Source organism: Centropristis striata, chromosome 5 (assembly GCF_030273125.1).
Source record: "Centropristis striata isolate RG_2023a ecotype Rhode Island chromosome 5, C.striata_1.0, whole genome shotgun sequence".
Classification (NCBI taxonomy): Eukaryota; Metazoa; Chordata; class Actinopteri; order Perciformes; family Serranidae; genus Centropristis; species Centropristis striata.
Window position 1 is genome coordinate 32,587,122 of NC_081521.1, and position 15,757 is coordinate 32,602,878.

The 15,757-nt window shown below is 38.9% G+C and overlaps 2 protein-coding genes across 9 annotated transcripts in view; one reads left to right on the forward strand and one right to left on the reverse strand.

Annotated features, from left to right (window-relative positions):
* The first annotated feature begins 493 nt into the window (after window positions 1–493).
* On the forward strand, window positions 494–3,941 carry parapinopsina (parapinopsin a). The gene is made up of 5 exons (XM_059333546.1): window positions 494–1,123; window positions 2,130–2,220; window positions 2,327–2,564; window positions 2,639–2,881; window positions 3,368–3,941. The coding sequence occupies exons 1-5, from the start codon at window positions 790–792 to the stop codon at window positions 3,506–3,508; spliced, it is 1,047 nt and encodes a 348-aa protein (XP_059189529.1). The 5' UTR covers window positions 494–789; the 3' UTR covers window positions 3,509–3,941.
* An 836-nt stretch (window positions 3,942–4,777) lies between these two features.
* Window positions 4,778–15,757, reverse strand: part of LOC131971787 (cyclin-dependent kinase 17-like) — a 47,035-nt gene continuing 36,055 nt past the window's right edge. For 5 of the 8 annotated variants that reach the window (XM_059333390.1, XM_059333389.1, XM_059333394.1 and 2 more), the window contains 12 exons: window positions 15,543–15,657; window positions 15,284–15,378; window positions 15,111–15,173; window positions 14,567–14,690; window positions 13,855–13,975; window positions 13,500–13,597; window positions 13,267–13,372; window positions 12,579–12,621; window positions 12,381–12,471; window positions 12,223–12,300; window positions 10,032–10,153; window positions 4,778–7,740 (listed from right to left, as the gene is read on the reverse strand). In XM_059333390.1, the coding sequence (XP_059189373.1) occupies window positions 10,050–10,153; window positions 12,223–12,300; window positions 12,381–12,471; window positions 12,579–12,621; window positions 13,267–13,372; window positions 13,500–13,597; window positions 13,855–13,975; window positions 14,567–14,690; window positions 15,111–15,173; window positions 15,284–15,378; window positions 15,543–15,657 (1,038 nt within the window). In that variant the 3' untranslated portion in view covers window positions 4,778–7,740; window positions 10,032–10,049. The remainder of the gene's footprint in view (window positions 7,741–10,031; window positions 10,154–12,222; window positions 12,301–12,380; window positions 12,472–12,578; window positions 12,622–13,266; window positions 13,373–13,499; window positions 13,598–13,854; window positions 13,976–14,566; window positions 14,691–15,110; window positions 15,174–15,283; window positions 15,379–15,542; window positions 15,658–15,757) is intronic. The other 3 variants (XM_059333392.1, XM_059333391.1, XM_059333395.1) reach the window with 1 other exon arrangement.

Here is a 15,757-nt window from a genome sequence, read left to right on the forward strand (position 1 = left end):
TCTTGTGACTGAATGCTTCTTGTTTGTCTCTTTTGTTTGTCTCTTGTCTTTCTGCAAATAACCTTTCAGGCTTTCAGTTTTCCTTAATAATGTATTAATATTAGAGACAGCAGATAGTGCCCCGCCCCTCAATCTCTACTGTTGTAACACTCTTTTCTAATTCTAACTTTGACTTCCAACCTTTTTAAACGTAGCTTGATTGATTGGCGGATTTTAAACCAAACAGCGACCTATTTATAGTAACCCTTTGCCGTTTGTTTGGCTGACATGTGTGAGCTAATCCAAAAGAAGTGTCTGTGCAAGCCATGCTGCACTGAATTAATGTTAAGACTCTATGTACTGAGTAATTCAAGGTCCACAACATGTGTGACACAAACAAGCTATAATTCCTTCAACCAGCAGGCATGCATTTCACTCTGATTCCAAACAGTTAGCTAGCAATTATGGAAAGTGCAGTCTTACAGGACTTGGACTGGTATTGTCTTCACAATCTGGATCTATGGATTAAATGTGAGAGTGTAAGAGCCTCCCTCTTCTTGTTGGGTTTATTAAGAGGGCCACATGTCCTTTCTTCTCTCAAGGTGCACCAGAGCAGCAAACATGCAGCATCTGTAGAGAAAGACTTCTATTTGATATGATATTGTTGGGTTACGATATTGATATTTTTTTTAAATGTAAAAATTATTTTTAAGTGTGGCTATATTGGACTGCTTTGAGCTTAGGTTGTAGATGGACAACTAAAACTCTTTAAAACTCTTCCGAGCACTCACCTTATCGACACTGAGCAAGATGGAGCACCTTGCCCGACATGATGGAAACTTCTCATCATCTCACAGCTCAGTACACACAGAGCTCCTGTCTCAGACTGGCTACACAATACTGGCCGTTGTCATGGGTGTGTTCTCTGTGACGGGGATCGTCCTCAATGTCCTGGTGATTGTGGTGACAGTGAGACACAGAAAGCTGAGGCAGCCACTCAGCTATGCCCTGGTAAACCTGGCTATCTGTGACCTTGGCTCTGCTGTTTTTGGAGGTCTGCCCACCACAGTATCCAGTGCCATGGGATCCTTCAGCCTGGGTCGTGTGGGCTGCGTGTTAGAGGGCTTTGCTGTTGCCTTTTTTGGTGAGACAATTCATAGCAAGTATTCATACTTTTCATTTTATGTCAGAAAGAGGAGTTAATATGTTAAAATGTCACTTTACAACTTGGTATGATCTCATTTGCACAGTGGTGGTGGAAGAAGTACTCAGATGATTTACTTAAGTAAAAATAGCAAGGCTGCAATGTAAAAATACTCCATTAGTAAAGTAATCGAAATCCTTGTTTAGTAAAAGCATTAACAACAGAAGAAAAATGTAAAAGGTAATAGTGTAGTTAAAAAAGTCTAAAAATAGCACTTTGATCATGGTAATAGTAAAGTGTTACAGTATGTCCAAATACTGAAAAAATAAATAAATAAATAAATAAATAACACCAGTATAGTATGGCGAAAAAAAGTCAAAAAATGGTCATGGTGTACCTTGTCATAAATGCCTAAAAACACAGTAGAATAGCACATTGATTATGATAATAGTATAGTTTAGTATATTCAAAAACATCATAAAAACACCATATTTTAGTATGTCCAATAATTGAAAAAACAAAAACATAACCACAACACCATATTATGCCGGAAAAAGTATAAAATAAAATAAAATAAAAACAGCAAAAATTATGGTATGTCCAAAAATCAAATTCTTTGTTAAGTAAAAACATTCTCAACTTAATTCTAAACAGCGGGTTAAAGTACATACTATGCAAGAGAAAAAACTTGATGATGTATCAATGCACAGGTAAAGATATTCTACTTAAGTAAAAGTAGCAACACCACAGTGTAGAAATACTATGTTCCAGGAAAAGCTCCTGCATTCAGGATTTCCCTTTATAATTATAATTATATAATTATTATATATAAGTATTAGCAGCATAACATATGCTTAAAGTACCAAACGTACTTGTTTACTTTATTATTTACTTGTTGAGTAAATGTACTTCTTTAATTCCCACCACTCAATTTGCATTGTCATTTACTAAGGATATCTTACACAAAAAAATGACTTTAGTCTTTACATTTTCTTCCCTTTTTTAGGTATAACGAGTCTGTGTACAATAGCAGTGATTTCTGTTGAGCGCTACATAGTGGTGTGCTATCCTTTGGGTGCTGTCCTGTTCCAGACCAGGTACAGAAGCAACCGTCAAGATTTCACTTAGCAGTATCACCCAGACTAATAAACTTTTGATTGCTCCACCACCATGTCACAAACTATCTCTGTTGTCCTCACTCAGACACGCTGTCGCTGGAGTGGTGCTGGCCTGGTTGTGGTCGTTTGTGTGGAACACTCCTCCTCTGTTTGGTTGGGGAAGTTATGAGCTGGAGGGTGTCAAGACCTCCTGCGCTCCTAACTGGAACAGCCGGGATGTCGGGAACATGTCCTACATTATCATATATTTTTCCCTTTGCTTTGCTGTGCCCTTCTGCATCATCATGGTGTCTTACTCACAACTCCTGTGGACGCTCTGCCAGGTAACAATGTGGGTACACTTGAAACATTACAAGGTGTACTTTGGTTACAATTAAGTCTTTTTTTCTTGTCATAGGTGACCAAGCTGCAGGTGACTGAGGCAAGGTGCACAAACCGTGTGGAGATGCAGGTGGCACGTATGATAGTAGTGATGGTGCTGGCTTTCCTTGTGACCTGGCTGCCATATGCTGCCATGGCCCTCGCTGTCATCATAGACTCCAGCCTATATATCGACCCCCTCATTGCTACCATACCTGTTTACCTGGCTAAAAGCAGCACTGTCTACAACCCTATCATATACATTTTCATGAACAGACAGGTAAACCTGTGCACATTTATATTCACACACACACACAAGGAATTTTGCCATATATGCACCAACTGGCCACTCTATTAGGTCTACTAACGTCTCCATCCATAACTTACAATAATAAAAATGTTCAGTTTTGATTTGAACTGTCAGAGGGTTATTAATGTAAATATATCTTTATTATAGAAGTTGTAACTTGCAGTAGTGTTAAACTGGAGTGCATTATATCAAGAGGTGTTTCTACTATTTTGGACCCCCAATTTACATACATGGTGGTGCCAGAATATTAAAAACACTTGTTTATATAATGCACCCCAGTAGGCCACCACCACCCACTGTTACCTCAATAATAAAACGTAGCCTTTCTGACAGTGTTAACAAAACCTGAGAACCTACAATCTTTGTAATTGTAGAATTAATGACAGAGCTGTTGTATTACATTGGTCGATGTAATCATACACTATTATTGATCATGTGCTGTATGTGTGTTTCCAGTTTCGAGGATACACTATTTCCACTGTTCTGTGCGGATGGAACCCGTTGGCTTCAGATCCACAGCCGTCTGAGGACGAGAGCACGGTTGCTTCTATCAACAAGAGCCAAAGAATCTCACCTAAACAATCTTTGAAAGAATAAAAATGCACAAGATACATACTTTATATTTTCTTACTTGAAGAAAATATATGTAAAACAATATATGTAGACACACTTATGCTGATTAGACAGCAGGAATGATGGAGGCTGTACACTTTCTGTGTAGCTCCATTATTCAAAAACATTAAAGCAACTGTGAAAAGAAAGAAGTTAACATTATCATACGAGACTCCCAATGTGTTCAAACGTGTCTGTGTGTTCCTGCTGGGCTGTCACAATCTTTATTTTTTTCTCTAACAATAAAGACAACTCCTCTGTCTTGTTCTCTGTCATGGATATTGTTCATCATGTATAATTCTTTTTGATCTCACTGTGAGGATTGTGGGAGTTTTGTCAACATTTCTAAAAGATTAAAGGAACACTTTATCCCCAAAATGATAATTTGTATACCATCATTCCTGCTTATCTGCAGTGCTCATTCCAATAAAATGATGTGAAAAAAACATATTCCTTTAAAGACTCACATCCACAATATTTTGTTAATAATGTATTGCCGAAACAACTGTAATTAATATATATGTTTTTATTCTGTTTATAGATATAATTTTAAAAAATTCTCAATAGTGCCAGCAAAGACTAAGAAAGAATGCCTTTAGGTTTAATTTGTGGCTAAATTACTTATAAAGCTTACATATTGAATAATGTAATAAAACAAATACACACTCACTTATTTGGTATACTTTTCTTAATGCCTAATATGGTGTTTTTTTCGCTATTTATGGCCAAACTATACTACCACATGTATCAACAGACTATAATAGAACCATCTCTAGCATTTTAAAATTTGACCTTTTTTGACTTTTTTACATTTTTGGACATTGCATAATATGGTGTTTTTCTGTAATTTCTGGTGATATTATGCTATATGTATCAACAGACTATATTGACCAATTTTAAGCATTTTTAGGCATTTTAAAAATTTTACCATTTTGGACAAAAATCGACATACTTTAATATTACTTTTTTGAGGGGCACATTTTTGGACATTCCTTAATGCTTAAATCAAACATTACATTTTACACATCATAAAATGTTTTTTTCAGCACAAGTAAACACCTGTTCTGACTTGGGTCTTAAGGTTTTGTATCAAACGGCCAAAGCACTGTAATGGTAAACAATGAGCATGTAAATGTTGTTAATGATGTCATCTATTTTCAAAAGATTTATGACAAGAAAAAAAGTAATTATATGGTTTTTATTTCTTTTTTTTAATTAGGTGTACACATCCCCTTTGCTTCTTAAGGTCTGTGCTCAAACATGGTACACACCCCTCGCACACAAACAGACCTTTTGTCACCTTTATGACCTTTATGGCTTTCATTGATAAAAATCAAAAGTAATCAGTGTGTTATACTCCTTTGCAACATGATACTTCACTCCAGCCTTTTGGATCCAGCATGTAAAACAGCAAGAAAAGAAAAAAAAAAGGAAAAAAAGGAAAAAAAAACCTGTCATCACTTTAGTCAAGTCTCACAGTTTGATCATATCATTCACAGTCATTTCTCCCTCTCTAAAGAAACACAAATGCAATCATACTCTTCCTATTACCTTGGCTTTTTATTGATTACAGAAATATTGCTATAACTTTCTTTAAGGAAAAGCAAAAAAAAAAAGCCAGAGTGTGAATAGCTGTATCAAACCTGTACACGTTTGTATATACAGAGTGAGGGATCATCTATGTACATGCTACATACTGTCACACTCTGGGTAAATAAGTAGTCCTTCTGACAGGCAAAACGTGGGATCACTTCACCCTTTGTGAATCCGATTCAGAGAAAGATGCAGAAGTGACCCGAGGTCGTTGCCTGAGGAACAGGAAACTCCAAACTACGCTCACAGGCCATCTCTTATAAGATACAGTACATGTTGACATGTCAACTTGTTGGTGTGTGAAACAGTTGTGTGCTTGAACACTTGGTGCTTGGAGGATCGACTTTGGTCCTGTTGTTTCTGGCAGCCTGTGACAATATCAGCAGGAAACAACAGTGTGTCCGAGTGCTTCAAGTCCTGCTAAATACTCCGAGATGTTAGTGCCCAGTTACACAGGCTATGCAACAGTTAGAACTGTACTATACACCTTCAAGGCGAGTCAGGTTTGTCGCACAAACTATCTGGTCCCAATGCTGGCAGCACATGATTTTGTTGCTGAATACTGTGTCTTCATTGTATTCAGTCTCCAGACATATTGAGGAGCCATTACAGGTTAATGTGGTAAAAAATAAAATCATGTAATAAGATCATGTCCCATGCACAATTTGAACCAACTGGAGGTATTTCCTTTCCAGCAGCAGCTATTTCACATACCAACTGAGTGTTTAATACACAAACAAACATGCTTGAAGACAAGTAAAGACATGGGTAAGGTAGTCACTGAACACCAATATTATGGTCAAATTAACAGATTATGAATGACACGACAGGTTGATGCTGAGAAATTCTTCCTCTCCTTCATGTAGAGTTTGAACCAGCTTTGCAAAAAAAGGGTTTCAGGCCATGTTCGACACTCTGCTCTACTAGGGGGAGACATATGGGACCAGCTGTACCTCGCAGCATCCACAAAACGACACTAGCAATAAGTCCTGAGCTCAAGGAATGTGCAACACGTCCCCAGCCAGTCGCCACACTCTTCCGGTGGGAACACAGTAAAGACTGAGAACAGCATCCTGGAATTATCATTGCTTCTGACAAGTAAAAAGTAGGATCGTATATACAGATTGAAAGAAAAAAAAATTAAAAAGAGTAAAAATAAATGCATGTGGAGTTGGGCGGGAGAGGTTTGGGGTTATGGTCTGAAGAGGTAAAATCAGGTGCAAAGAGAACGTTTCAACATCAACACCTGTACATCACACAACAAATCAAGACAACTTCTGAGTCAAGGCAAAAGAGGAAAGGGCGTGTCTAAGAAAAAGCAGGTGAGGATTTGTACTCCTCCTTTACCTCTCTGTCCTTACAAGTTGTCTTTCTTGTGTACTGAAACAGGAGCATCTTGCAGCATGGTGTTCTTTACAGCATGTGAGCATGAAACTAATGCAATTATTGTCTACTACTGGTTTGTGAGTAACTGTAGCGTACTACAGTCAAATTCCATCTGTGAAGGTAGAAGCATTTGTCCTATATTGTTAGTGAAATGCTGTTTTTCTTTTGTTTTTTTTGGTTTGTTATGTTGATTCTTCTTCATTCTAACATCTAGCATGTACTTTACATCCTACAGTGTACTCTGCTTAAGTGACTGATGAGGTAACATGATAACAGCCACCCTGACCTCTACTGGACAATAAGGTGCTAAAGTTTATCTCTGTAAACTCCATTGAACTACACACTCTTAACTTTCAAGTGAATCATAAGTGTGTGTTTTTGTGTGTGTATTTAAGAGATATAGAGAGAATAAGAGAGAGAAAAAGAGAGAGAGAGAGAGAGAGAGAGAGAGAGAGAGAGAGAGATTGTGTGTTTGTGTGTGTGTTGCTTTAAAGATCATGTAATAAAGGGCCAAGAGGTTAGGCGAGGGTTTTAGGGTTGAGGTGCAATATTTAGAGTTTGGATTCAGGCTGAGGCGTGTTATGAAAAAGCAGAGTTCTACAGCTCAGTCTCTTTATGTACAACAGTCCGAACAACAACAAAAAAGAAAAAAAAAAAAAAGAAAAGCGCAAGAGAAAGTGACAGATTCCTCTCTCTTTCTTTGCCTTTGAATAATTTCTCACTCCTCCTTCCTCACAGCTCACTGATGCAGCAAGTTCTGTTCAAAAACCCAGTCAGCCCACGTCCTAAACGCTGCCCTCTTCTGGACAGCGGCGGTAGTAGCAGCAAGGAGAATCTTGCATTCTCCCACTTTTCTTCCAGCATCTCCGCATTCTCTCAGTTTCATTTCTTCCTGTCTTTAGGGCTGAGCTGAGTCTCTATTATTTTTTACTGTCAAGTACGAATTCTTCAACCTAAATTCTGTGTGGATTTGTTTCCATGTTGCTGTTTGTGTGCGTGTGTGTGTGTGTGTGTGTTTGTGTGTGTGGGTGTGTGTGTGTGTGTGTGTGTGTTTTCTTCTTCTGTTTGTGTGTGTGTGTGTTTTATGTGGCAGGGTGTGTGTCGCTCCTTCAGTGTGTGTGTGGCAGGGTCAGTGAATGTATGTCTGACAGGACAGCTCCACGTGTCTCTGTCCTCCTCACCTCAGCGCCCCCGCCAGCACTAAAACAACACACTCTGCCTCCTGCTCTTCCCCTGGGCTGAGAGAGAGAAAGAGAGAGAGACAAAGAGAGAGAGAGAGAGAGAGAGAGAGAAAGAGAGAGACAAAAAGGCAGAGACAGACAGAGAGAGGGAGAGAAAGAAAGAGACAAAGAGAGATGGAGAGACAGAGGGAGAGACAAAAAGGCAGAGAGACAAAGAGAGAGACAGAGAGAGAGACAGAGAGACAAAGAGAGAGAGAGAGACAGAGAAATATGAATTATTTTTAGTAAAGTTTTATTCAGACACACATACACACACTACCACACATACACGAATATTTCACTCCATGCCAGCAACACAAAATATGCACTATATGGCCAAAAGCAGCAAATTATTACACATGAGAACCAGAAACCATCACTTTTTTTTCTTCAAAAACAAAACCTCAATCATGATGAATGATGAGTATGATAAGTAAAATAGTTTTTGATGTATCTTCTGTCGAATCGTACACACAAACATAGACACACACGTGATTATTCAACATCTCGTTCCAGCCCCATGGGTATTAATAAGCTGCTATGACAGCCTCCACTCTTCTGGAAAGGCTTTCCAGATTTTGGAACCTGGTTGCAGGGATTTGTTCCCATCAGCCCCAAGAGCTTAGTGTGGACTGGCACTGGTGTTGGGTGATAAGGTCTGTCTCACAGCCGGCGCTCAAATTCAGCCAAACAGTGTTTGACAGGCTTGAGGTCATGGCCCATATTTGTCCAGCAGTGAAATTTTGGACATGCATTTTGACAAATGATAAAAGTAAGTATTCACTTTTATTCAAACAAAAAAATAATAGGATAATATAATAAAAACATGTTAGCTTAAGCGAACATTGTCTTTCTGTCATAGATGCAAATAGCAACAATAGTTTATCTTTCTCATGCATCTTCCATGTCTTTACTTATCATTTTTTAGTACTTGTTGTTTTAACTTATCCCATGTTTTGCCAATTGTCAGATGATCCGCTCTGCATTTAAATATTCACTTGTACTCAATGCTAAAATGGATAAAAAGTCAATTTGCAACAGCTTCTGGCAGACATCCGCAATGCTGATCCATGCACAAAGGGGATATGACGCCATTAACAGGCGACCGAATGAAATGGGCTGTTTCCTTAATTAGAAATATGTGTTTCTCTAGGTTTGAAAATGGTGGAAACATTTGGGATCATTTCAGTATACATCTTAATAAAATATTTTCATTTTTTAGACATTGTAATGCTAAAAAAAGTTACATATAATACCTTTAAATAATTATGTCTGATATACCCGAGCATGCGTGAGATTAATCATGTGATCATTTGTAAGCTAAAGGTTAAAGTTTATTCTTACAATAAGCTGAAACAAGTGGTGAGTCACTTGATGAATGCTGATGTATTTTTCACTTTCAGCAAAGAAATGTTTGAACATTTTTGACATTTTTCAGGTTTGATAAATCAGGGGCCAAGTACTCAGTCAAGTACTTCAAAATCATTGATTATGGATCTGGATTTGTGCATAAGACCAGAAAGGACTTCCCCTAAACTTTCCCCCAGATGAACAGTACACAACCTATGTAGACAGATACTTTTGGCCATATCGTGTCACGGTGGTGCTATCAGTTACAATAGTTGGATCATATATTTCTGCAACCTGTAATATTGTGTGTAATCTCATATTGCTGAAGCTAAAACATACTTACCAGTAACTGCAACACACTGCAGTGAAACACACAAACCATCTCCATGCTGATAGAAAATGCATTTATAACACAAAACCAAGCAAATGCACACTACAGCAAACCCTCACTTACAGACTCAACAAGCTACATCTCTCGCTGTAGAAACCTAAATAGGACTGCAAATTAAAAAAAATGAAATGACTCAATTCCCATTCTCTGATCACATAATTCATCTTCATGAACATTTAATTTCATCCCTGACATAAACACTGGGAGTGGCTTACTCTGAGAAAAGGAGGATTAGGGAAGTGAAAGCTGATGATGCAGGAGGGTGGAGGGCTTGAAATGTGAGGAAAAGAATGGTGCAACAGTGGGGAGAGGTAGAGGGATTAACAAACAATAGATACAAAGAAATAAACAATAAAAAGACAAAAAGGGACGTGAGATGAAACAGGTAACCGGGTTCAGGGAATGCAATGAGGGAGGTGAAATGTTCCAGCATTTAGGCCAGTTCAACTACCGCAAGAGCCATACATTAAGAAGGACAAAGTGCAATTATGGACAGAAGAAACGAGGCCAGGTGTCAGCCAAAGGGGACTGAACAGAAGACAGACAGAATGAAAGAGACCGTATTTACCAGAATGGTAGGGGCCACTCAGCCAGTGGAAGTGGAGGAGAGATTGTGACTCTGAGCCCTGGGATTGGCTGCTTCTCTCTGGAAGTACTGCGAGGGTGCGGAGCCTAGCTTATGGGCCATCGCTTTTTAGGGTTAGGGGAGAAGGGGGGGAGGTTGGGAATATTGAGGTGTTACGGAGGAGTTGGAGTAGGGCACACAAGGGAGATAGAAAGAATTAAGGTGAAGATGAACATCGCAAGAGAAGAGAGCATGGGCACCAAGAAAGAGAGGGGACAGTTTATCAGAACACGACAGAGAGGCAGCAGAAGCAGAAAGAAAAAGACACACACAGATTGTGATAGAGACAGAAACACTGAAGTAAATCTAAGCAAAACGCACATCAGGTATGCACAATTAATGTGTCGTGGTACAGACAAGGGTAGAACTCATGGTAATGTAACTGAGTGCTCCCTCAACAGTTGGTGGTGCTACTTATTTTGGTTACCAATGATGTATGACTCGACCTCAACCTCAACATCTTTCAACATATAGTTGTTTAACTGAGTTGGAATCAAAAAATAGATACGCTACCCCTCAAAAGTTGGGGGTCACTTAGAAGCAAACAGATATCTAAAATCATTTGTTCCCTCAGCTGTTGGCTTCCTAAACAAACTAGGGTAGTAGCTTTGTCTTTCTTAAGCAATGTAAATGATTATATTCCATGATGTCTCCCATATGCTTTTATGTTTTTATGTTCTGTGTTTTGTATTTATTATGATTATTTGTTTGTTGAGTGACATTTTTATCTACTGAATGCAGAACAAATTGCCCCTCGGGGACAATAAAGATTTATCAAATCAAATCAAAGTATTCTTATTTTTTAAAAGAAAAGCTCAATTTTTAAAAATCAAAATAACATAAAATTGATCAGACATATAGTCAGATCAATCAGACATTGTTAATGTGGTAAATGACTATTAAAGCTGGAAACGGCTGATTTTCTTATGGAATATTTATTATATATTGCCAGTGTTCCAGTGGCACATTGTGTTAATCCACGTTTATAGATTTGAAAGGCTGATTGATCATTTAAACACCTGAGCATTATGTTAGCACAGCTGAAAATTGTTTGTGCTGATTTTAGAAGCAATAAAATGATCCTTCCTCAGGCTAGTTGAGTATCTAGAGGTAAAGTTGGAGATTTGTACAGGTTAAAATTATTATCTCTACACTTGTCAATGTCTTTAATATATTTTCGATTCATTTTGTAACTCCTTTCATGAAAAAAGCTGTTTGTTTACATGGAAAACAACAGACATTTTCTGGTTGACCCCAAACTTTTGAGCCCTAGTGTAGTGTTTTTCCTCTGTTGTGCTATTCATTAATCTAGATTGTTGGATATATCGGATGTAGACATGTCTGCCTGTTATTTTGGGGTGAACCAGCCCTTTAATGTTTCTGATACTGTATGAGTCTAATCCTCATGGATTGTTGGGAGGACAGATTTATTTCCTCACTCTAGATTTATTAATTTACTAGGTGGTAAAATACTCTTTTGGCACATAAATCAATGTGTTACTATTTACTATACGGTATGATGTTTACTATGTTCATAGAGCAGCTGTGTGTGTGTGTGCAAACATTTGTTAATTAGCACTAAACACAAAGTACAGTTGATGGAAATGCCATCAGTTTTGCAGGTCATAAAGTATAAATAGGTGTAAGGGAAATGACACTGTTGACCACATGGTGGTGCTACATGAGAAGTTAAGGGATCTCCAAAGTGGCTAAAGTTAATCCTGAACGAGACTGAATACTTGTACTGTGTTTTATTGCAATCTAACCCATAGATGTCAAGACATGTTAATGAAAAACCAAACATCAACCTTGTGGTGGTACTAGAGAAAAAAACATCAAAGTAATTTTGATTCCTCGTCTGTGAATCTCTGAATGTCTGCAAGGATTTCATGAACTTGAACTTGGAAGTTTGGGATCTGTATGTGGTGAGAGCACGAACCTGGAAATAAACTGGGAACCGGTGTGGGACATGTATGACCACACAGTGACATGAGAGACGACATAAAGCAAACAGAGAGGAAAAGAGAGAGGAGAGGAAGAGGACAGGGAGCAAGGCCTAATCTCTACCATAATCCCACAGAGAATTCCTCTTTTTCTGCCTTTTCCCTTTATTTTTCTATGTTGGAGGACTTACTTGACTCTGGGTAGACTGAGGATCTCTTTCCTGGATCTTTCTGCAGCTGAATGCCTTTTACAGAGAAGATGGATGCAGCTGAAAGGAGCAGAGAGTTGGTGAGACAGTGTTTGCTCACTACATGTGCATGTTCGACGTGTCAGACTGTGTGTACTCACTGTCGGCCAGTGTTTGAACTTGATCCCCGAAACATTTGAAATACGAGTGTCTCAGAGCGTCCTCGGCTGATACCCGCTTCTTAGCCTCAAACTGGGGAAACGTAGGGACAAGGAAGAGGTATGAAGAGAGGTTTTGAATACAATGCATTGGGTGTAAATATACCAAAAGTATTCATCACTATATGAGATGTTTGTTACCTGCAGAAGCATTGAGAGCAGGTCGTGACCATCGTTGTCTATCCTGTAAGCAGGAGAAAAGGCAATTAAGAGGATGGGAAAGTTTGAGCGAGAAGGAAGTGAGTGTAAGTGTAGTCAAATGCTGATCTAAGCCTTATGGAGCAGTGTTGTGTTCCTGCCATTTCAAGACAGGCGGAAACGCTTGACCACAGCTCCTACTGAAAATCAATCCCTATCTTATTACATATAAATTTACATTGCAACAGGTTTTGCTTGCTGTAATCATTCCTCCTGTCCATAAATGGCCATTAACAGATCCATTCCCAAATCCATTTCAAAGTGATGAAATACAAAGTCCACCGTCCGTATTCTATGCAGAAAATGTAGCTGAATTGGTACAAAACTCTTTTATTATCTTTTCACCGCAGCTCAGCAGGGACATACTGTCCAGGGAGACGAAAAGAGGAAATCTAAAACTAAAAACACAAAGTAAAGCTTGATTTGTCTGATTTAGATGGCTAGAGTATCGTATTATGTTGGGTTTTTTTTTTTTAAATGCGTTAGAAAAGGGCATTATAAACAGAAAGAGTTATTACAAAGAGTTACATGGGCAGTATAAACAGAAAGAGTTATTCCAGCAGGGTCTCACTAGACAAACTTTCAAACACACACATGCAGCCATGGCTGTGTGCGCAAAAAAGTTACACACCTGGGTGCATGGTTGACGAGGGGCTCCGCGTGGTATTGGGGGAAATTGTACGTCTTAAACTCTTCACTGGTGGTGATACCAGGCCAAGTCTCTTCTGTAGGAGTGCCTGTTGAAGATAAAGAGGATCAGTATGTAGAGTGGACACACACACACACACACACACACACACACACACACAAATATAAATGTTACACAAGTAAATGCTCATCTGAATGCCACTGGTGTCGTCTCACCGAGGATGCGGAATATGAGGTGAAGTTCATCCTCCACAGTCGACCCAGGGAAGAGAGGTCTGCCAGTGATCATTTCATAAAAGATGCAGCCCACACCCCTGGACAAAGAGACAGAAACAGTGGCAAATTACATACCGGACCCAATAGCACCCTCAAATCCCCAAATGTCCCAACCTGCTGTTTAAACTTAACTACAGATGACAGTATGTTGAGTTTCAACAGCAAAAGAAAAATATGGTGAGAAGCTTCAAGAATTGACAGAAGCACTGAACGATAAAAAAATGAAAAGGGCATAAAGAAAGAAGTAGTTTTATGTTATTTCACTGAACAGTGTTTATTTGCTGTGTTTGCTTACCACATATCAATGGGTGTAGAGTACTCAGTGGAGCCTAGAAGCACATCTGGTGGTCGGTACCATAATGTCACAACTTCATTGGAGTAGGTCTTTGTGGGAACAGATTTTGCTCGTGCCAAACCTTAATTCAATGACAGGAAATTGCATTCATTTATGTAAATACTTATTATTTTATTTCCCTTTTTAAGATGTTGTGGACACCTCACACTTTGATGAAACTTCAGAGTTAAGAGGACTTTTTTTGCACTTCTTACAACAGTATGTCAAGTTTTGATCATTGCCTCAGGGGGGCAGTGTTGAGTCACTTTAAACCCTGCTCTCCTGTTGGGTCTAAGGGACAATATTCTTTAGGGGGCGCTGGTGAGCTTTTCAGACTCTTGCTACTGTTTTATAATACATTTTTACCAAATAAATTGCCAACAAAGAAATTACCAACTATTTAATTAAATAAAATGTAGAAAGGGAGCAGTTTCAGGACAAATGGCTAATATGTACATTTGTCTTTATTATCTGTGTAAACCAGGTGAAATTGTTTCTTCAGTTTACTTCGGTATGAACTAGACTGAAGAAAGTGGTGTTTTGATTCCAGTTTTTAATAGTGTGCAATTATAGCTATTATTGAAGGGGAATAAAATGAAAAGTCAGTACAGGAAGTGTCAAGACAAAATACAAGACAGATGTTGTGCTTCTAGTTAGTTAAAGGGTGATGTACCAAAGTCTGCCAGTTTGAGCTCTCCTTTTTCATTGATGAGCAGGTTTTGGGGTTTGAGGTCTCTATGGAGGACCTTTCTTCTGTGGCAGTAAGCCAGACCACGTAGCAGCTGGAATAGGAATATCTGGAAGGGAGATGACATTAGAATGACTTAATGCGACATACTTTCATTGCATTCAAGTAGTTTATTGTCAGATGAATAATTATGTGGCATTATTTAAACACAGATATTAAATAATATTTCTAGAACGAGTATTGGAAAGCCAAGCTGCCTGCCAACTTTTTATTTAAGTATAAATCAAGACAAGCTGTAACCAGAGTTTTTTCTACAAACAATAATGAATCAAAGACTAAAAGTGGATTTAAATAGGTGGGTTTTAGTGCAGTTTTAAAACAGGGCAGTGAGGAAGAATGTGTGAGGTGTTGGGGAGAGTTTTAAAGGGAGGGGGCAGCAATGGAGAAGGCCCTGTGAACGCCACTGCAGTAGTCGAGTTGTGAGGTGATGAAGGCGAAGATGTAAATGACTGTTTTTACTTTGGATTACCTTGACGTTGTGGACACTCATGATGCTACCACAGTCGTCCATGTACTGTTTCAGGTCTTTCTCCTGTTGTGAGATGAAGAAAGAAAGAGAGAGAGACATTGTAAGTATTGAGATTAGTATGATACGCTCAAAGACACACAAAATACACATACACACACAGTACAGGCACTCACCAGGTACTCAAACACGAGTGTCAGGCACTTGTCAGTGTGGATAATGTCATGAAGAGTGACAATATTGGCGTGCTTCAAGTCTTTCAGTAGAGACACTAGAAGAGGAAGACATATCAGAGACTGTCAGTCAAACACAAGACAGCCTGTGAGGAGCAGCTCACAGTTCTCTTACAGCTCAGGGAGCTTCCAGGCAATACGGATTAGCAACCACCATACATTTCTTGCAAACTTCCAAATCACTCAAACAGCACTTCCGTACCTTCCCGGATAGCCGTGCAGGGCGCACCCTCCTCATGCTCCAGTCGGATTTCTTTCAGAGCTACTAGGTTGTCTGTTAACTTGCTTCGCCCCTTAAACACTGTAGCATAGGTCCCCTGCAGAGACAGAAAGCATGTGAATGCAAGCTGAGTATTTAAGGAGTTTGTATCTGCTTAGTGTCACTTTCACTGATTTTCTTTATTGATCTCAATCTCA